The sequence below is a fragment of the Onychostruthus taczanowskii genome, unplaced genomic scaffold (assembly GCF_017590055.1).
Source record: "Onychostruthus taczanowskii isolate IOZ18803 unplaced genomic scaffold, ASM1759005v1 scaffold13, whole genome shotgun sequence".
Taxonomy (NCBI): domain Eukaryota; kingdom Metazoa; phylum Chordata; class Aves; order Passeriformes; family Passeridae; genus Onychostruthus; species Onychostruthus taczanowskii.
Window position 1 is genome coordinate 6260537 of NW_024498462.1, and position 22687 is coordinate 6283223.

Below are 22687 nucleotides of genomic sequence, written 5' to 3' on the forward strand. Positions count from 1 at the left end.
GGTGCTGCTACGGTGGATAGAGAGGAGTATGGAGGGCAGGATTTTATTTTATCCTTCCTGATGAACTGAAAACCAACTGAAAATGCAAACCAATTAAAATCAGCCCATCTGACAACAGGAAATCAGAGAGACAATGATACAACCCAGTCGCAAGAGGGGCTGGCTGGGTAGGGGGTGTGAAAAACAAGCCAGAGAGAGCATCTCCTAGCTAAAGAGGGTCTGTACAGCTTTGTTTGCCCGGCATCAGGACAAAGAGGGATGTAACTGGGGTCTGGAATGGTCTTTACATAGTTGAGAGAAGGAATCTGGATTTTCCTGATCTTCCCCTGCAACAGCAAACACTGAACAGCCAGAGATGAGGATGGTGGCTCTGAATTTGAGTGGGGAATGTGGCAGCTCAGGCCCTGTAGGGAGTGCTAAGCCTCAGCTGACTGCAGGACCATGGATCCTGCCCAATGAGGGAATCTCTGGGGCTCAGGGCCAGGCACCCACGGGCTGGCAGCCAGAACACCCTGACAGCCACTTAATCACTGCCTGCTCGAGGTGCCTCTGTGAGCACACTGACTTGGTACTGCTTTTCCAACAACCCACTTAATGCATGTGGGCATCTGCTCATCTCCTGCCCTGCTGGGAGCTGCCCTGGGCACTGCATGGCTCCCAGGAACCCGCCAGAGGGGCTGTGAGGATTCCAGGGATACCAGAAGTGCTGGGAGGTGGCGTGTCCCTGTGCCCTGTGGGCAGCAGAGCAGCGTGGCAGCTGTGCACCTCTGCAGGTGGCAGTGCAGGCAGTGTCCCGGGCACTGCCCGTGGCCAGCCTGCCAGCCCTTCTTGTGCAGCTCTCTTGGGGACAGAGGGAACGTAAAACAGCCTGGATGGCCAACACAGAGACTGCAGGAGCAGTGGCAATCCTGGAGTGTCTTAGCTTCAAGGTTCTCTTCCTTACAAACTTCATCTTCTTTTAACATAAATAATACAAACACACCTGGCCATTTATATTTGCAAATAGGCACCCAAGGGACAAAAGCAAGGTAGAAAACCCATCTTTACTCTTTACACCTCTCAGCAAGCTGAAGTCGTGTGCCTTCCAAACTGTGCATGCACTACGTATGCTTTTGCTTGTTTTCCTCTGCAGAGTGTGCCTTTAATTACCCAGATAAACCAGAATTTCTTTTCCTTTCAATCTTTTAACTCACATGTGAATACCTGTCCGTCGTAAGTTCTTTCATACTCTTTCCACCTGGCCTGACCACCTGAAAGCAATGGCCAGTGCATCTGTGCATTGTTAATCACAGTTATCTGGTGAGTGCCAACAGCATGCACAGGGCTGCACATGCTCCACAAAGCATGTTCCCTGCTCCAAGGACAAAGGGTGAATATCATCATTCATGCTTCAAAAACCAAATTCTACAACTGAAAACCTGATCTCTTTTCAACTTCAACAAATAGCCTAAGCTTTATAGTCTATTGCCTTCATTTAACTCTTCTGGATGATGTAGTTAAAAATCAGTTCCCATTTCCATATGGTCATTGCCCACCTCTTCTACCATGTGGGATTTTCACAATGTCTTGTTATTATCAAATTAACTAAATAAGAATAGCAATCTGATCTAGTAGAAGTAGACAAAAAATCAAGCTAGAAACAAAGCATATGTTGACTGGGAAAGGTTATTCTAAAATGCATCAGGCATGTATTGGTTTTGGAGCACAGTCTGGCTGAGGATCTCAGGGTTCCTAAGAGAGAGGACCAGGGATGTGATGGGCTCTGGCCCTGAGTCCTGCTTGGTTAGTGCTGATTTTTGCAGCCATTCACCCAAATTCCCAACAAGGTGAAAGTAATTACCTATGATGAGGCTTCTTGGAGAAAGGGACAGTGCCACCAGACAAGCTATGACACCTGCACATGTGCTCAGCAATGCTCAAGGGCATTTTCTGCTCCTAGAGCCGTATTTTAAACCTGCTCAATGCCATCAAACAACCAGTTGATTCAAGCTGGTCAAAGATGCAACAGGATAAAATGACAGATGATATTTTTAGTAAATGGGGTTTTTTTTTCCCATTTTCCAATTGCCTCAACAAAACCCAACAACCCTGGAAGCCCTGAAAAGACTTTCAGAAAAGAAAAGTGTCTTTCCTAACTATAAAGCTCCAAATTCTGTGTTGAAAGAACATTCTTACCCATCTGTCCCCCTCTGCAGACATTCACACTGCCTCTCCCAGCCCCCCTAGGAGTCTGACACCCATAAAAGGGGCCAGACAGCAGAAGCAACCACAGAGAAAGGATTTACACTCCTAAGTAAGGCAAGGTCTGACAGATCTGCACTGTTGCTAGAGTTCAGTGGCAGTAAAACATTCGCCCTGTCAATAAAGTGTTACTTTTAAAGAGATCCTTAGGGGGAAAAAAACTTAAAAGCAAAGATTTAAGCCAATTCAAAGCCCATAACTGTAGTAACTCCCTATGCTCTGCAACTCCTATTTCTTTGATATTGCTCTCCAGAAGTCCGCCACACACATTTCCTCGGGATTTCAAGGGGATATTATTATAATTTTTTTCTTAAAAGCAACATTTTCAGTGTTTCATCTAGGCTCTGAGACACATTAAAGCATCTTCATTATCACAGCCTTACTGCAGATATAAATAGAACTGGCCTTTGCTTTGTCAATAATGCTGGCTTTTTTTTTTTTTTTTCTTTATTTGCCTATGTTTATGCAGAAACATGAGCCACAAACACCACAGCCAAGGGTGCAGGCAGCTCCTTTCCATGTCAGCAGAGCCAGCAGCTCTCGTGCCAAGGACTCACTTCACTTGGCCCGTTACTAATTGGCACCTAAATACACATTGCTTCTGGGTAGCAATGCACTCATTTGAAAAGAAGATGCCAATTCCATCAGTCCACAATTTTAACACTGTCTTTCATTCTAATTCTCCTAGTTTTGCTGTGTGGTTGACTCCAGCAGTGAAATAAAAAATCAGCCAGAGTGTGGTAACATCCAAAAGCATGGCCAGTCAGGGCTGGGTGAGTGACACAGGCATGGGAAGGAGACAGGTTTGCCTCTCAGCTGCAGCTATTTCTTCAATCCAGCAACCACAAATGTGGCTCCAGCTGAGCCAGACCTGGTGCCTTGGTTTCACTTTTGCACATTCCAAAGCACCTAGAGATACCTAGCAAACCCCAGCACACCTTAGACAATTCCTTGACATTGGTTAAATTTAGCTCTAAAATATGAAGCCTTCTCCCAAAGACTGAATTCCCTTCCCCCTCTGCAGACATCTGTCTCACACTTCTGCTAAAAGTGACATTGTGTCACCTCCTCCACTACTGAGTAGGGGTGAAGCTGTTGTGTTTGAAGCAACGCTTCTCCTTTCTAGTTAAAGTATGTTACAGAGATGTCCTTTACCAATTTTAGAACATTTAACTCTCCCTACCACCTCCTCCACAACTTGAAGGTCTTCTCCAAAATGTCTCCTTGTGCACCTCGCTGAGATATTTTATTAAAAATTACTAAAAAGGTCCTTAATTTCTTATGACAGGGACCAGGAAGTGATTTCCCAGCAGTCAAGCTCAAATTGTTCTCCTATAGGTGAGGGCTGTTTATCATCCAGTCATGAGCCACATATAATCAAATAAATATTATTTTAAAAATCCAGTTATATATTTTATAACTGTATAACTGTATAACTCTGTTTTTTACTTCAAGAAATTTCAGATTATACTGATGTTAATTTTTTTAGGTCTGCCTTCACAACTAGGAGTGATGAACAAATTGTAGCAAACTAAAAAAGCATGTGGAGCATCCTGACTGCAGCACACACATAAAGGTAGGCAGAGACATCAATAAAGGTCCTAAAGCAGCAGACTTACCACTGTCCTCTGCTGCACGGCCCTTTGACCACATTATAGCTCCTTAACAAGGGAAATTTACAGCACTTCAGTCAGACAGATGCTGCTGTTACAAAACACAACGGTCCATACTAAAATCAGTGCAGGTATTTAATCTGAATAATGCATGCTGCCTTTATACAGATCACACCTCACTTTGTATGGAGGCACACCTCACTGGAATGAACTCGGGCAGTTAAGTGTGAACCGTAGCTTCATTATCATCACTCACTGCTTTCACTGTGCAATCAGCTCTTCTGCAGCCACTAATGAGTCCAGGAGCTTATGAACCATTTAAAAGCAAGCTACTAAACAGGAATGAAAAAACTGCCAAGAGACTGCCTTGGTACTGCTGCTGCTGCCTGGCTTGGGCTCCACTGATATCCATGCGGTTTAGGCAGCTGCTTAACTGAACTTCTACCATGGCAAATTGCAATGGAGTGGCACCACTGTGTTTGCTCTTTGGATATGGCTTAGATTTGGTGCCTTTCCACTCCCTCCAAGCCTGATGTCGAGTGATCCCTGGCAGAGCTGCCTCTAGGGGGGAGTGAGAGACACTGGTGGGAACCCTCAGCCTAATCTCAGCCCTGGAGCACATGGAGGCCAGCCTAATGATGATGCTACATAAGATAACATGATAAATATTATTAGTAAGGTCCCTCTGCCTGAGATTTCCAAGCTCTTTACTGAGAAGGTAAAAATAGGTCTCATGAAGGCCAGAGGGCACCATTAGTCCCCTTTTCCCAGTGAGGACATGAAAGCAGAGATGCCATTTACTGAAGGTCATAGGGCAGAGTCTAATAGATCAATGTCACAGCTTTTAGCCACAGATAACTTGTGATGCCAGCAATCTACTTACCTATATGGACAGAAAAATCAATCCCATCATTACATGAACCTCTTGCTTTTATTACATTCTCGGCAGAAGAAAGTAGGTCAGGGCATTTCTCTTCCAGCAAGGCCAAACCCCAAGTCTACCAATCTCCACCCATAGTTTATGAATTTGTGGGATGCCACAGAAAAGCAAGGTTCAAGCATGCACATGTAAACTAGTCTGCATGTTTGTAGGAGCACACAAATCTTTGAGAGTGTATGCACACACGTAAAAGAAAGGGTGACCTGGTGACTAATAATATTTTGAAGACAAGCATATGATGGGAGACATTGTCATGTTGGTTTATTGCTCAAAAGATAACTTAGGCTTTAGAAATAGCATTTTTCTTTCCCAGCTGGGGCAAACAAAGCCCAGAGAGCAGAAGGATCAGGCCTGCAAACCCCTGGGCTGCTGCTTTTCTCTAGAATCCTCTGTGTCAAAATGCAGACTACCCCTGCATGGGACTGAGGGATGGGGAGTCCAGCAGGGGGCTGGTGGAGGTGGTGATGGTGGGGAAGGACAGTCCACAGCAGTGCTGCCCACCCAAACAGCTGGGGAAGCAGCTTAATAAAGCCCTCCAGGCTTCAGCATCATAAGTTTTTCCACACCTGACACAGACAGTGGCCTGATTACAAAAGGAAGTGTCTTACAGAAATAATACAATATTTCAGGAGGTGTTTTTTGAGACTTTCTCCCTGTGTATCATGGTCCTTTTCAAAGTGTGACCTTTGGCAGCAGGCGGGTGATGTGCTGTAGCTGCTTTTGCACAGGCAGCTCTTCTGCAGCGAGCTCTGCTCACACAGACACGCAGAGTCACTCCGGCTGCAGCCAGACGTTGCTGACATGTCAGTAACAGTCTGAGCAGCAGAATGCAAATCAAGGTTTTAAAACGCCCTTTCCTGGCACAACACTGAACTTCAGACTATATTCGTCTCCTCACTTTATTGCTGCCTTTACTCCTCCTTGTTGCAATGCTGATTGGGAAATTAAAATGAAAGTCTTTACCAGAGACAAGCTGCCTTTGTAAATCCTCCGTGACCCAGGGCCAGAGCCAGCGCTCGGGCAGCGCTCGCCCCGAGGAAGCAGTGCCGGGGGTGACAGGGGCTGGGTGGCACATACCAGGGATCTGGACAGCTGTGCTGGGTAAGCCTGTCTGTCTGTCTGTCTGTCTGCCTGGGGAGCAGGAGCAGTACACACTCGAGCTGGCTGGAGGGAGGCTTACGTCAGCCTTCAGGCTAAGGGGCATCTTTCCAGCAGTGACATATTCAGCAGAGTTGTCTTGTCTGGGCAACTGAGCAGCACAACCAGCCCTGCTCTGGATTTGGCCTGTAATAAATTAACAGAGAACGGCATTTCCAGCACATGATCTGAACACTGTCAGGTCTAATGAATTTTCAGCTCCAGACAGAAAAGGCCAATATACAGGCAATGATGGAGAAATCCCAGTGGACTGCAAGAGGGGATGTTTCATATTCACATCATTAGAGTTTCTAAACCTTCATGTATTTTCTAATTATGCAAAAGTAACAGTAGCAGTGCTGTGAGTCATTTATCAGCACCCATGTATTTTAAATGAATCTCTAATAAGCATGTACTAATGTGACACAGCAGCATTACATAAAGTAGTAGAGACTTGAAAAACCAGGGTCCTCGCTGTCTTGGGCAATGTCATTATCATTATCATAGAGCTTCTCTCCAAAAAGTAGAGCATTCAAACAGCAAGTGATTTTCCCCCCAGGCACTCTCTGCTTTGCCTCTGTGGTACAGACACAGTTATGGTGTTAACCCACTGTGAGCTGCTGTGTCCAGCTTCCCATGGCTGCAGCCCCCCTGTGTCCAGCTTCCCACAGGCTGCAGCCCCTCTGTGTCCAGCTTCCCATGGCTGCAGCCCCTCTCTGTCCAGCTTCCCATGAGCTGCAGCCCCTCTGTGTCCAGCTTCCCATGGCTGCAGCCCCTCTGTGTCCAGCTTCCCATGGCTGCAGCCCCTCTCACTACCTGGTCCCCGGAACCCACAGCCCTGCTCTTACAAAAGGTGATTGCTGGGTGGTATGGAAATAGAGGTGAGCTGGAAAGCCTAAACCATAAACACAAGAACTGATAGACAAATGCCATGTGGTATTGAAGATAATGGAGAGATTTATTCAAATATTTGTTACTAAGGGTTGACTGAAAGCTTTGCTAAATCCTGGCCTGCCTGCTGAAATTAGCAAAATGGTTCAGCCACCTTAAGCCCAGCTCCATTCAAATGCTTCCTTTCCAAGAAGTAGATGATGGATGAGCTGTTAATTTTAGTTCCTGTAAGGATACATTTTCCTCTCCAATCTATAGGCCTAAAGACATTAGATCACTTCATGGGAAACCATTTCTTTTGCAATTATGTCACATTTGATTTCCTGTTGCCTTTAAAACTGCCTGTTGGCCATGTGGCAGAAAGGAGGTTCAAGAGATTAAATGAACCCCACCAGCAGACTATCTATCATCCATGCAATGGAGAGGCTCTGATCTCTCTGCACACATACAATCACCTTTTAATATTTGTACATGCTCCCACCTATATCAAACAGGAAGAGAGAGAAAATATATAGGTGAAGAAAATTTTCACACCTTCTGTGTTTACAGTACTTTTTATGATTAACCACTGCCACATTGAGTATCTCAGATCTATAAAACTAATCTTTGAAGCTACCACTTTTCTGTGATGTTCTATTCTTTAAAGCTCATAAATACAATCACACTTCAATATTTTTGTCAGGAATTTGTTATGATGACTGTGTTGTTTAGCTCGATGTCAAGCGCACAGAAAGCTCCAAACTGCTAATCATAGTTTTATCCTAAGGCAAAAGCAAAGCATTTGTATGACTGCAGTGCTAGAAACAAGTCCTTCATCTTCACTAGCAAAATAAATTTTGAAATTAAAAATCAAAGAGTTTAACTACAGATGAAACCCTTAGTGCTGCGTGCACAGAGTTCACAATGGTGTTTTTAATAGCCTCTAATGATGATCTCAATATCGCTTGATTGCACAGAATGCATAAAAATCATATGGCAGCTAGGCGTGTATAACCCAAGGCTTCTCCTTACCTAAACTGCTTGCTCGTGGAATTTATTTCCCTCTCATCTTCACACAACCTTATCATCAGAGGAAAGCAATGAGCTCTTTAACTTATAGCGGGGTGTAACACACTGCTGCTTCCAAACGCATTACGGTCATAATTCCTCGCTCTCTCCTGAGGCTCTGGCATGGAGCTGTGCTCCTCCTTGGATGCCTGACTGGCATTGGCCTTACCTGCCACTGTCAGAGGCACCTGAATGGGGAACCCTCTCTGCATGCTGCCAGCTGGGGATGCAAGTGGCACTTGGCTGTTTCGAGCCAGCAGGGACCCACTGGTGCCACCATGGCCCCATCTCACACAGCCCAACACACGGCTCGACTGAACAGGAGGGGAGTCTGAGCTACCCCTCCTTTTAGCTGAAGGTATTTCTTTTGATGGGTTAAAGGAATGTTTTCTTCTAATTTCAATAGTATTTTGAGTTTGTTCTTTCACTGTTCTTTTAGATAAATGTTCTGTCAATCTGCCTGGTGTTTTTTTCCTTTGCTTCCCAATGAATTGTTTTCTATGTTACCTTTAGTTTTACCAGCTAAACAATTTGGTACTTAAGTTTCTTTTCAAGAGATACCTCACCAATCCCCTTTCCACTTACTGCTTTTTCTGGTAGCTGTTTGCATGCTCCTCTCCTCAGTATGGGCAACCAGAAATGCAAAGGCTCTTGCCAGTGCATCTCATGCTTTTCTATCTGTCCCTGATGAACTATCCTGATTTCAGAATAGTTTCAAAATGGGAAACATATTAAGGGCCATCCTTAGCACGACTCCCTGTGTCTTAAAAACTCTGGGTTTGTACATATTTTATATATAGACAAAGTCCAGAAAGGACTCACATCTGAACTTGGTTTGCAAGGAATCACTTTTTGAGGAAAACAAACTGTAAGAGCTGGAACAACCATCATGCCCAAAGGACCTTCAATCTTTCTACTGAAATTCCTAACAAATCTGGCAATTAATGACACTTCCAGAAGGACAAATCAGGAACTGACTTCAGGGCAAGTCATTCCACCTGAGGCATGGGAGAGCCACTTAGTAGCTGAGTTGTTTGTTTGGGGACATCCTTAAACTTGTGCTGAGAAATATACAAAGAAAAATTTCTACAATAAAGTAACATTCATTGGAGATCTTCTGTTCTCCTTAATTTTGTGAACAGTGATTAACTACATAAGTTTTCAGTGAAGTGTACTAGCAGGTCAGCTGTGTTTGTCAATGATCAAATACACTTGGCAAAGTATTTTGCAGATGCCTCTTAACAGAGATATCTGCTATCAACTAAAATAAACAACCATAAATTCAAGGGTAATTTATATTACTAAATGTCTACAAACATGTCCTGCTGAACTTTAAATACAGCCAAGTTAAGATAAGAATCACTAATTGATTGTAAAGGTCATGGCTTCTGAATATATGCATATTGGAGGCGAAGTATTAGAGTGTGGTATTATACTTAGGCTCAGTGCTAAATTTGGATTAAATGGCATTATATTGATTTGATAAGCTGCTCAGATATGCTGAAGCTTTAATGGAATGTATTAGAAGATGTTAATTCTAACAGATACACCCTTAAAAATAGCTTAGGGATTTGAAACTTCTTTCTCATTCAGGCCTTCACCAACCTTCAAGAAAGAGGAATTTTGGAGTCCTTAATCTGAGTCCACGTGTTAATAAATATCTCAGGAGAGGTTCTTTCTTTTCCTTTTCAATATGGATGAGTGCTCTTTGAAAGCCAAAAAGGAATTGATGTAATCTATTGATTGCCATTTAAACGCCTTTAGAAGCTAATTAGTGCAAAATGTAAGATGTTTCTGAGCAGAAACAAGCAACAACCATGAGAATACAGGAGGGTTCCTCGGAATCTTAGATATACTGGGAGGACAAATGCCCTTATGCAGAGAATCACCAACAAGTGAGGAGTGTAAACAGTGTCTGCTGTGAAACTGTTATAAAATACCAGCTCTGGCTGGAATTGTGAGAGCAGTGTTGGAACTGTGAGAGCAGTGTTGGCATTGTGAGAGCAGTGTTGGGACTGTGAGAGCAGTGTCATGCCAAAGCAGCCGCTGTGCAAGCCTCAGGCAGCAGTGGTGTACCCAGCTTACCCCCAGAGCTGGGACAGCTCTACCCGGGAGACACTGCCATGCTCAGGGAAACCGCCAAGGCTGGAAAATAGGTCAGGAGCTGGAGTCTGCCCAGGTCTGAAGTGGCTCAAAGTCATTACCATCTGTTCATCTGAATTGAGAGGCTGGTATCAGTCCAGTTTCAGGTATTCACACTGTAAAAAAAACCTTCAAAAGTGATGCTGTCTGGAAATGGGGCTGGCAGAAGGGAGCCATGGCCTGGAGGAGCTCCTTCTAGCACATGCAGACAAGATGGTGGGGATCTGAAGCTCACTCACATGTTATCCCTTTATGGTGCATCAGGAGGCATTTTTTCCTTTCTACTGTCAGTCTGGCACCTTCCACTGACCAACAGCAGCGATTATGATCAGGATCTGACTAATATCTTTGAGAAACATTTTAGCCTTACAGCTCTAGAAAGAGATTTACCCATACAAGCTTCTTAATAGGATCTTCGAGAGACTGTCCTGAACCTCCTGTATGAAGCCATGGCCTAGTTATAAAGCCAAATTCTCTTCTCACTGAGTAAATTATCATGAGCCACTCAGCTAACTGCTGTTTAAACTAGCAAAATAGGTGGAGGATATTTCCCTTACACAGGGCATAAGCGTCACCCTGCACCCAAGAGAACTCATGGCTTTTTCCAACTCGGAGCACTGTCATTTCCACTACTGCCTTTGGCAGCAGAATGGAAAGAGATGCCAAGGGAGAACAAGTACCCTAAAACACAGAGAGGTGCAGTCTGTGCTGCAGGACCTCGGAAAGCAAGAGTCTTCTAAGTTATTTAAAGTTTCAGCCACCTTTACTGTCTTATTAAGTAACTAACAACGACTGTACATACGCATTTGTTCTAAGGCAAAGCTTTTGCCCTTTTCAAATCAACTGAAGAAGACTCTAATTACAACGCTTTCATGGATGCATCACTCTATTCAAATTAATTACTCTGCAAAAGTTAATACAACTGAAATTGTGTTGTGTGCTTTGAGAATGCCAAAGAGAGAGAAGCACACTTAGGGCTCATTCTTCTTCCCACTTGGCCCATACAGCCTTGCTCCACACTGCTGGGGCTCTGCTCTTGTCCATCCCCATCCAACTCCTGTCCTGGCCTGATGGAGCTGGCAGCTCCTGACAGATCAGCTCATTTACAACCCTGCTTTTCCCAGCACCAGCAGAGAGACACAGCTCATCTCAAGATTATTAGCAGCACAACAAAGCATTCATGCATTTACCAGACTTTGTATCCTTTCACATGAAACACTCATTCCTTTGATCTCTCTGTGAGAAGGGGTTTCCTTGTTGTGTCAAACTATTAAGGAAATGAAGGAACATCCCCATACAATTCCTCTTTCTATATGAACTGCAACAAGATAGTCAAAAGAAGGCATTTTTCCCCCTCAGATCAGTACAGTGACTATAAACAGCACCAATATTTCTGAACAAGTTGTGCTACCTCTTTTGACAGGTTCATTCAACTCTTTTTTGTTGTAGACATAATACTGCTTTGGGTTGATAATTAAGCAGAATAAAATTTTTTATATACTAATGTCACCTTTACAAGGTCAGTGTTTATCTCACAGGATTTTAAAACAAACAGAAGCTGCTGTAATGTACCTGCTATCACAGTTAATTAAGAACCACTGAGTTCTATCTCTTTTAATATAAAGACATTACAGGCAGAGTGCAAAAGCTTCATAAAATACCTTTGCATTCCCTTCCAGGTTTACATCAGATGTCTGTGTCATGCATTGAAATTTTAAGTAAATTCAAGGAGCTCTGAGTATTTCTCCAAGGAGCCCTCAGTTTTTCATCAGCCTACAGCAGCAAGGGGTTTTTGTCTCCCTCCTCTCTCCTGCTTGCACCTGTCCAGTATGCATGACAGGCAGTAATTAGTCCTGCAGCACTGACCACTCTTCTATATAAAAAATGTTGGTTTGAATGGCATCTGATTGGCACTGCTGAGAGAGAACCAAGAGCTCCCTGAAAGGCCTGAGCATTCCAGTTCACCCTTGGAAAGAAATAAGAGCTTTTCAGGATGATACTTTCAGAGACATAAAAGTGGACTGAGATAATATTTAGAGTTTCTAATGCCCCTCACCAAACTGTCTGCAGTTCAGCCTGTGGCTTGGCAAGAGGAGAAAGGAAGAACGATCTTAAATAAAAGTGTGCACCTGCCCCTACCCCCAAATGTTGCTGCATCTCCCTAACCAAAGTGAAAAACAACCAGAGTTCTGGGGTACAAAACTTTTACCTGACTGTCAGATACAGCCACAGCCAGATGCTGGTGAGCAGTGAAGACACAGCAATGGCAGCAATCATTGCTCCACCAGGGATGAGCAGCACATCGACCTCCCATCCCCCTTCATTCTGGCAAGTGAGCACCGACGTCGGATGGCATTACTGGCTGCCAGCTGGGCACACACAGCAAGTAGGTCAAGAGCATCACTCCTTGCAAGAGTTTTCTCTGCTAAATATTGTGCCAACCACTGCATTATTGCTCGTCAGACCAAGGCTCTGAAACTGGTGTTACAAAACCCTTCCCAAAACAGCAGAGGTTGAGTTTTCCATCTTGAGATGTTTCAGGTTAAACAAAACCACCCATTTTTGATAAAATGCCTTTTGATATTAAAATCTGCACTCAGGCCTATCCTGATTCCACAAAGCATAGGATGGCTATTACAGCTGCATAAAATCAAACCTCTGAAACCAATAAACTAGGCACTTAAGGGAGATTTAACAGACTTACTCTAAAGAATTCTTTGGTTGAGCCTGAATCCAAAGTGCCATAGGCTATTTCAGTTTGTTTAGCCAGGTCCTCTGCACTCTCTATGGGTGAAACCATCCTTTCCACCGTAAGGAAGGCAGCGAGATTAGCAGTGTAGGAAGAGATAATGATGAGAGTGAAGAACCACCAGACTCCTCCGACAATTCGCCCTGAGAGAGATCTATGGAAAAACACACATCATTAAATAGCTTTGAAGACAATCCTTGATTTTTTTCTTTCTTCACTGAAGAGAAGTTCACATGCACAACCCTTTTGTCCAGATCTTCCAGGTATCTGTGAACAGGTGGACTGTGAGCCATCTCCTGATAACCTCCCTCAGGAGTGAAAAATCAGTGCACACCTGGTCTTACCTAGTGCAACTTTTTTTGTAGTCTTTCAGTGAAAACAAGAACAGTAAATTACAAGATAATTCATTTGAGGAGAGGAACAAGCTCTCTTGACTTCCACAAATCCTTTGCTTGGAGAAGGCTTTTCCCAGAAGATTTCTCTTGTCTCTGTGTGCCCAGCCTTTCCCAGTGCTGGACATGCTGGGATATGCCAGCATCATGTCTCTTTGCCCAGCTTAGAGGGCACCAATGCACCTTTTGCTGCATCCACTCCCAAAATGTAACGTACAGTAAACTGCAAAAAGGAATCTGAGTAAACATGCAAAAGAATGCACCAAAAATGATTCAGTATCCTTCTCTCATCACAACCTAGCAGGAATTACAAACTGAATTTGCATACTGAAGTGAGAAGAGAGGCTGGTTTGGTTTATGTTTTATGTTAATTAAAATTTGCATGTTGCACTGTTCCAAGTCAAGCATATCCCTGCTTTATAAGCACCAGAGCTACAGAGAAGGAAATAGAAAAAAATCCTGTGTTTAGTTTTTGTTGCAGTCTTTGATTTTTGTTTTTTTTAAAGGGATTCCATAAGGACTTAAGAAAAAGCCTATGTGCAAGCATGTAATTACAAAATGCCTAATGGTCAGAAGGTCTGGATCATGTCAGCAAGAGCTCTTGATGCTTTACAGCAACTGAACATCAACCTCAAAGTATTGGATCTGTACTGAAGGGTGGCAGTGACACTACACTCAGCTGGGTGGGGAATTTCATTGCCATGTACATTGCTTGTTCTTCAAATACAGCATGTTGACCAAGAATCATTTCAACTGCTGAGACAAAGCTATTTCATGTTTTCCCTTAGCTGTACTGATACCAGTGGAGGAAGAATCAATCTCAGAAACATCTGTGGAACCTGGGTGCTGCAGTCCTCAGTTTGTGTGAAGGGAAGAAATAGAAAACTCTTACCTGTTTATTTGTTTCCTTCAAACCCCTCAGTGCCATTCCCAGACAGTGGGTACAAGTTGTCCTACCAACAGATGGAGATAGGCAAAACCAAAAGTCTTGTGACGTGCCCCACCCCACCCACATAGGGGGGTTTGCTGGTAAACTGCCCAGTCTTGGCCAGAGCCTGAGATTGCCTGAGCCATTAAAAAAATGCCATTAAATTATTGAGAAAAAAAAAGAAATGAAAAAATGTATCCATCCAACATTAAAGATCAAAACAAAGACAAAATCACCAACACAATAAAAACAGAGAGCTCAATGTGGAATATGGGAGAGGAATGTGGAGAAAGGTGAAGCACCACTGTTCTCCACTCTCCTTTGCCGAAGGAGCTAAAGCAGCAGCTCCACTGAGAAGGCAGATGAAGGCTGGTTCTTCCGAGTAGGCACACATCCACCAGATCACCCACAGGTGGAGGAGGCCTCCCTGCCTGTCTTGATGGCCTCCCAGGAAGGTAAGAGGCTTCCAAGTTTCAGCTTGGGCTGTGGAGCCATTGTGCTCACTAACACAAGGCTACTGAGTTGCTGCAAAGGGAATTTGCAGCAATATAAATACAGAATAATGCTTGCAGTCAAGGAATCTATCTACCTTACTCTACTTTCTTTGTAGGTATCATGTGTGTGGGATTTCAGAGAGGGCTGCAGGCCTTTTTGGTCAGCTTCCTTAAGAGGTAGGGTTTTGGCTTTAGCTATTCGGTAAAGCTTGATACCCTCTTACTTGGGCTGACACAATTTTCTCCAACTACAAATCAGCGCCTGCTGAACTTGTCACATAAGGCTTCCTTTGGAGCCAGCAAAGAAAAAGAGAAGAGCCTGACACCCTCAGAAAGAGATTTATCTCACTTGCTGCAGTGTGGGATAAATCTAAAGTTGTCCATCTGTCTCATAACTTCGGAGGGAACAAAGATGCCTCACTAAACCTACAGTCTATTGCTTTCAGATGGCTGTGTCAGGTGAAATTCATCCTCCTTGAGCTCCTTTCTTCACTACACACTTTCTATCTTCAGAGAAGACCTGGAGTTGAACTTCTCCTCCCTGCAATGATGTGGACAATTTCAGAGACAGATGGAGGAGGGGTTTGGCTAGCAGGTCCAGCAGATGAAACATCTACTCCCCTACTGCAGGACAAGCTCTGTCTGGAGTTTCCAGGTTCCCATGGCCCTCTTTGCTTTAAGGTAGGTCTTGAAATAGGAAGAGGAAAAAAAGACTTATCAGAGTGTTCTGATAAATTCAGTGGAAGCATTTGGAATTAAATAGTATGTGTTCATTTTCCCTACAGTTTCCCATAGGAAATCTCTTACTTGCATTGGTAGCTGCCACTTCTGTTGGTAGGACAGATGGGTTGCTAGGATGGAGATGTGCAGAAGAGAAGCATTTTCCAAACCAGTGAAACCTCAAACTCCCATTATTGCAACAATAAAAGGTTTGTGCCAGGCTGCATGTTCAGACAGCATCCTACACACTGAGAAAGGTAAAAATACCTCACCCCAGAGGTCTGGTAACCTGTACGAACTAAGTCAGACAGATACAGGACAAACACCACCTGAGAGGCAGGAGAAGATGGGAACAAGGGGATCCCTTGACGAAAAAGGCACTTCCCCTAGGGTCCTACGTGCAAGAGAGGGGTCTTGCTAGATGGGGACCAGGGCTGTTCTCAGAAAAATTGAGGTCACTTCAAAGAAAACTGGATGTCACTAGAGTTGTTTCTCTTAGAGTCTTCCAATGAGCACATAAAGAAGGATTAAACAGCAGCTACTACGGAGCATCTGGGCTGACAGAGCTGTCACTTGGTGTCACAGGATGAGGCAAAAGAAAAATCAAATAAACCACAAAGTTGACACTGAAGGAAAGACAGACAGAGAGATGAAGAACAAGAACATGGACAAGCATGGCCTGGCAGCCTCCTTGACCAAAGAACCCCAGTTCCCCCCGTCCATCTGCTCAAATGAAGACTCCTTATACCCACTGCAGGGGCTGGTGTAGAGGGAGAAAAAGGGTTAGTACAGGTACACTGGGCTGGTAATCAGAGAGTGCTGTTTGGTTTATACTGCAAACCACAGAAATGTTTTTCTATTACTCAGATAATAATTATAGAAAACGCAATCAAGCTTTTAATACCAGCACCACTGTTTCTGATGCAAACCATACCTGTCTACATGTGCAATAATGTAATTAAAAACTATCAATTAATGCTTTAGCTTAATACAGTTTTCCAAATCACCTCAATTTGTATGGCATTATTTTAAAGTGAATTAGAGTGCTAACAAATGAGACGAGCAACACAGATCTGGAACAACAGGATTATAACTCAATTGTGAAAACAAAGTCAGATGGTGATTTCAAAAGCAAGTAAACAGGAAGAGCGCATACCTTGAGAGGAAATTTAAAAGGAAGCATGGAGTCAAATGAGAGCAAATTAGTAACAAGAGAAAAAACAAAATAAACATTCAAATTCACATTCAGTTTCCAGGAGAACAATACATATAATACATTCAAACAAAACTTCATTTATGAAAATAGCTTGGATTTTGTTTCTGCTCAAGGCCATAAAAGATATTTGATTTCCTATATTACAGATACATAACAAGCTTCTCACGCTACTCCATTTTTAATTGGGCTCTTTGGATCGATACAAGACGGTTGTTATGCTGACAAATAACCTGAACACCTGTCCTAGTGTGGAGCCCCTGATACCCTGAGCAGAGCTCAGCTGGTACCCCCAGCCCTCGGGGACACAACGGGCACACACAGCATCTGAAGCGTTGGCTTGAGATGCTCCAGCACGGGAATGGCAGTGGGAGTTTCAGGAATGTCAGGCTACCCTCTCATTGCTACTGTGAAAATCCCACAAAGACATTCCCATGGCCTTTAATAGGAGTCTCTTGAGTCTTCTGCTGTGAAAGCAGGGGCCCAGAAATACACCCTCTAAATGACCAACCTTGAGATAGTTTTTGATAACCCCCCTGTCTTTTTCCATCAGCAATTAATTAATCTAGCCTCTTTGTTTTACATTAATAAAGAACACAATGAAAACACATGCTCTCATAGAGATTTCAAAGATACTTTTGCTCAGAACTGTGTTACAAATTTGACTTTTTTTTCCTGATTCCATTTGCTGTACGCATCTTACATAAAAGCAAGTTTAATAATCTACTTTTGATCCCTCAAAAGTGAATTTTCAATGCTTTAGCTCACTATGCAGAAAACACAGTAGCCTTTGATAGCAGAACAAAACTGCTGAAATAAATGTTGATTACATCAAGGGATGCACTAGCCCCCAGCCTTTGGCTGCTCTCTGATTCTCTTTAGACGACTCCTATTAAATACAGAGAGGAGAGTATAGGGATATATCCTCTGGAATATCCACACAGCATACTCACCGAGGATAGATCTAACTAGTCATTAGATGTCACAGCTGTTCCACACAAAGGCAGCTGAAAGAGCCTTTATCAGCAAGTACAAAAGTGATCTCTCCAGACTGCTTGTCGGCATCTCTCTACGAGTGCTGTACGCTCTCATATAAGAAATTTATTCAGACAAAACTCACAATGGAAGAATGAAGCCCCTTTTAGTGGCAATAAAATAGTATGAAACAGTCATATAGTCAATGCACTGTGAATGGTGTAACCTTACAAAGATATGGATTAAGAATGGAATACTTGGGAATAGTCTCTTCCACAGAAAAGAAATTTGACATTTTAATCAACCTAAATCAACATATCAGCCAAAGGAAAAGGAACAGTGTTTCTGGAATTTAAAACAAAGTATTAAATTTCTCTCTTTTTTTTTTTTTTTTTTTTTTTTTCCCTGTAACAATGCACAAAACTGCCTGAAATGTTATCATGGAAGATAACAAAATAACTGGACAACATCTTCAAATGAGGGCCACATATTAATACTGAGCTAATAGCTTCTGATGGACAGATAAAATAAATAGATATAGGGCTATCTCTCTCCTTTTTTTTTGGTAGGTATTTCCAAGGCACTTATTGTGGTTGTTTTGAAAAAATCCAGTGTGTTCCACTTGTTATATAAGGTAAATGGCTGACCATGCCAAAGAGTCACATGAGAGCTTCCCAGAAATCCTATGCACTTTTATTTAACTGTCAATAACCAGACCTAGCAGAAACAGATGCCTGCAGCTTTCCATGTGATGTCCCAGTGCTTATTTCCCGGTCCTTTATATTGGGCACACACATGGTCAACAGCAATTTAAATGTTATCCCTACTCATCCCCGTTAACAGCAAGCACTGGGGCAAAGTGGCAGTGCAGGACTGAGGCATAAGGCAGAAACAGGGAGTGCAAACAGGGGGAGGAGGCCAATAGCTGTCAGTACACAGGGAGCAGCACACCCAGACACCAGGAACCGGGGAAACCAACAAACACAAATTTATAGCATGATTATTGTACTCTAACAGACAAAATCATGATCCTTCCCAAGAAACTGCATAGAAATTTTGTAACTTGCTTCAATGAGGCAACTCAAGACTCCTAATGCTATATGGATCAGGAAAACCTGGCACCTTTTCAATGATTCAGGTATTGAAAAAGGCAACCTGGAGATCAACAAGGTGCATTTTGAATGTCAGTACTTAGGGAAAAGATCTTTCTCTTCCTCTAAATAGCAACTTTTTAAAATGGAAAACTTAATTCTGTTTGTCTCAGCAGGTGTTTTTAATAAATAAAATAGCTGGAAACTGGTTATTAAATTATTGTCATAACATACAAAATTATTGCTCCATCACTAAGAAACTAGATAATTTTACTGCTTATAACAAACAAATCACCAAAGTATTTTACCAGTGTAAATGCAGAAACATGACAAATGTTATTAAAAAAAAAATCTGTGATATGCATTGTTAAATTAAAGGGAGCTTTACTATTTTAATCTGGTTTTTAAAATACTTCTATAAAAAGAAATATAATTCTACAATAGTTGATAGCAGTTCTCTCTGTTAAAATTGGTACTAATATCAATCATACTTTACTACAGCCTTATCCAGAAAGAACGTCTTCATGAGTAAGAAAAATCTTTCTTTATGGAAACTGGCAATGCTTATTAGACCATATTGACTATGAACAGAGGGACAGCAGATTAGACTGGACTGAAATAACACACGCAGAGGAGAGCAGCACAGTACATCTGGAGACATGAACGTGTGCGAAATGGTGGCAAACAGAAGGATGAAAGGATGGCTCAAAAGAACAAAACTGGAGAAATTAGGCTCAAAAGAAAGTAAAAAGACTAGCAGGAGCCTTGATGGGAGTGGAGATGCTTTAAAGTGCTGTTGCATGTGACTTTCAAAAAGAAATCTTATTTTGCAAAGCAGAATGTGTTATATGCACCAAGGAGATGACCGTAAAATGAGATATGCAGCAAAAACACGGTAGCCCTCCAAGCATTGCTGAAAACAGAAAACCCTATGCATTTTACAGCCTCAACATGGTGAATATAAGTTTGGCAGAAATGCATAAATGGCATTATAAGCAATGCTACTTACTCTGGAGGCAAATGTTAGCAAGCATGGTGGCTTGATGAGGATGCTGAATATTGAATGGAAATGTCAAAAAAAAAATTTGGAATTAAAAAGAAATTTGAGAAAGTAACATATATGCACCATGGTATCAGAAAATGACCATAAAATGCAAAAAGGTGATGGAGTGATATGGAACAAACCTTGGAGAAATATCGCATCCTTGCTGCATAAAGGCACCCAGGGAAAACCAAAGGCTGTTAAATATTCCAAACTCATTTGGAGGGTCAGGAGGATTCTGAGGGTCACGTGGTTCTTCAGTGTTGTCTTCCAAGTGCCACTCATAAGGGCTGAATCTGCTGACTAGGAAAAGAACTACGCTGACGCCAATGTAAGCAAAGACTATACACATCCAAATTTCATAAGCCAAAGGATCCAGGAAAGAGAACACGCCTGGTTTAGATTTCTGAGGCTTCTTGATCATGATGGAGATGCCCAAGCTCATAAAGGGTTTGGAAAAGTCTATGACTTCTTCTCGTACCAATGTTATGGTGAGGGGGGCAACAGCTATATCTGCTCTCTGAAAAGGGAAAACAAACCCAAGTTAGTTACAAGTCATACACAACAGAATCACAATCTAGAGTCTCAGGCTAATGAATCGGATGATAAATTACAAGAGTGAGTGGAAATAAATTCTTTGCAGACTATTTTGCAGTTGCTGAATTTAAGAGCTACACGATATTAGCAGAAAATTACTAACAAGTAAAATTACAATCAAATGTGTGCAAGGGGCTCATGAGAGCAGCAGATATTTCTATTAAGTTAAAATGGATGAATAAATACTACACAAATTGGACAGTGAGATGGCAACCAACACAATGTCATTTTCTAGTAACGTCTGTAACCACCCATTTGTCTTGAAGACTTTGGACAAATTCTGTGTTTGCTATGTTTTAATTTTCTCTTTTTCATTCTTTCTGCAAGTTCTCTCGCTTTACTGATTAGTTCAAGATCTTTAAAAGGAGCCCATGAGAGGTAACCCATTACTGAATTTCAGCTGCACTTGGGTGCTGCTACTTGTAAGCTCCTTCAAAACTCCACTGCAGTAAGGGACAGAAGGGGGATAGGAATCAGACAGACCCTTTCTGTGGTCACTGAAAAACAGTTAACACAGATTTCTGAATCCCTGAGGAGTAAATAGCCTGGATAATCTGAGGAGAATGCAGTGCCATGTCTGCCCTCCTGTCTTAGAGACCTTGGCTCTACAGACCTGCAACAGACTGTGCTCTGGGGCTGTGACACCTGGAAGCACAATTGCATCTATTGCATCATTCATCAATCACCTTCCCTTCAAGCTATACATCCTTGCTGGATTCCATGGGTTGGCAGACATGTAAAAACAAATTACTTAGTCTCCCAATTAAAAATAACATTCCAGAATAGATTTTCAACATATTTAACTGTACCTGTATTTCTATGCTACACAGATTCAAGTCATGCTACTTAGATACCCTAGCCTTGATCCAGCCAAGTACTCAGGCAGGTGTATTTGAATGAGAGTGGAATGGAATGCTAAAAAAAGAGTCCTTTTCACGTGAAGAGTGTTATGAGAGTCTACATACCTACATACACTATTTTTAACACTTTAACTATTCATGTTATTGATATTTTTAAAGAAGGTCTTTCATTGGTAATTAAGAATTTCAGAAAGAAAAAATGGTTCTTAGGGAAAATTTGACTTATCAGTACCTAAACCACTGTGCATCTTTTAAATCAGATTTTTTTCCCCAACTAGTAAACAGGCATCTCTTTCTGGTGGAAAAATAAAGCCTGATTAAGTGGAAGTTTGAATAAAAGTTAATGGGAAATGTTAATAAGATATGATTAAAATCTGTGCCATAAAATAATTGAATATGCCTTTATGTAAATGTTATGGTGATGTACGTGACTGTCATTAATATCTGGTCTGCTCCTCCTCCTAGCTGTTGGTTTGGTTTTTACATTTGATAAGCAGAAATGGCAAAGGCCTCTCATACAGCTGATCAGAGCATCATGGGCTTGGTGCCTGCTGGTGCTCAGAGCACCGTACAGCCATCCTGGAGCATTGCTCAGGGTTTGCAGACCAAGGCCAGTGACAGCCTTGTCAGATGAGGGCTGGCCCTCCCCACAGCTGCCTCTCTCTGCAGGGCACCCATCTGCACACACAACCCCAAGGTTTGCTCCAGCCACACAAGAATATCTCTCAACAGTTCATACCAGCATGTGCAGCTACAAGGTACATGCACAAGTTCACTGCTTGGAATAATCTGATAAAACCATGCCTGGGCATGTAAGGAAGCCACTTGGAAATCATGGCCCTGGGTGCCCCCTCTGACAGCCCTGCTCAGTCCCTTTTGACAGTCATGTGTACTGGGACACTGCCTTTCCCCTTGAGTGGCCCTTTCCTCAAGGAGAAAACCTCAGCTGATTTGTGGTCACTTACTGCTAAAATCTAGCTGAATGTGGCTTGAATATAAAAACTGAAAATGCCTTTGGATGCCTGGCTTTGCAGATGAATGTGTTCATCACCTAAGTAATGGAGAGACTGGAGGGGAGGATATGGGTAGAGTGAGGTAACATCTTTGCAAGAAGTTGGAATTTGCTAACTGAGGAATTTCCCCAAAACATGTATTTCTCTTATAGGTGCTGCTTTTTGAGCTCCTGTTAAATACCAGATGTCTGCAGTCAGGGTGAGATTCACAACGAATATCAGTTTTAAATGTAGTCAGAGTCCACAGCCAGCTGGAAGACTGAGCACTTTGACCATGCCACTGTACTTCCTGTTGAACTAATGAGGTACTTACAAATTAATCCTTATTAGAGCAAGCTTAATGGATCAGGACCCCTGTGGAGAATTAGCAATGGCTTCATGTGAAGCGAAGCTTAGGTGGGAGGCAGGTGCCTTCCTGCCAGGCACTTCTGCACATGGACTGTCAGCCTTGGAACACCCCGTCAAGGGAGGGAAAGGCTGCTTCAGCTGTGAGAGCATTTAGTTTCTGGAGCATTTTCATGGACTTGGAGAATTTTAATTCTCCCAAAGTAATATTTTAATTGCCAAAGTAGACATGGTGGAACTCTTCCTAAGTGCTGATG

The 22687-nt window shown here is 42.6% G+C and overlaps 1 protein-coding gene across 2 annotated transcripts in view; it reads right to left on the reverse strand.

Moving 5' to 3' along the window:
- The window catches only part of GRIA3 (glutamate ionotropic receptor AMPA type subunit 3), a 143688-nt gene that overhangs the window by 20974 nt on the left and 100027 nt on the right, over positions 1-22687 (reverse strand). For both annotated transcript variants that reach the window (XM_041396396.1, XM_041396395.1), the window contains exons 11-12: positions 19759-20135; positions 12716-12914 (exon numbers count right to left, since the gene is read on the reverse strand). In XM_041396396.1, the coding sequence (XP_041252330.1) occupies positions 12716-12914; positions 19759-20135 (576 nt within the window). The remainder of the gene's footprint in view (positions 1-12715; positions 12915-19758; positions 20136-22687) is intronic.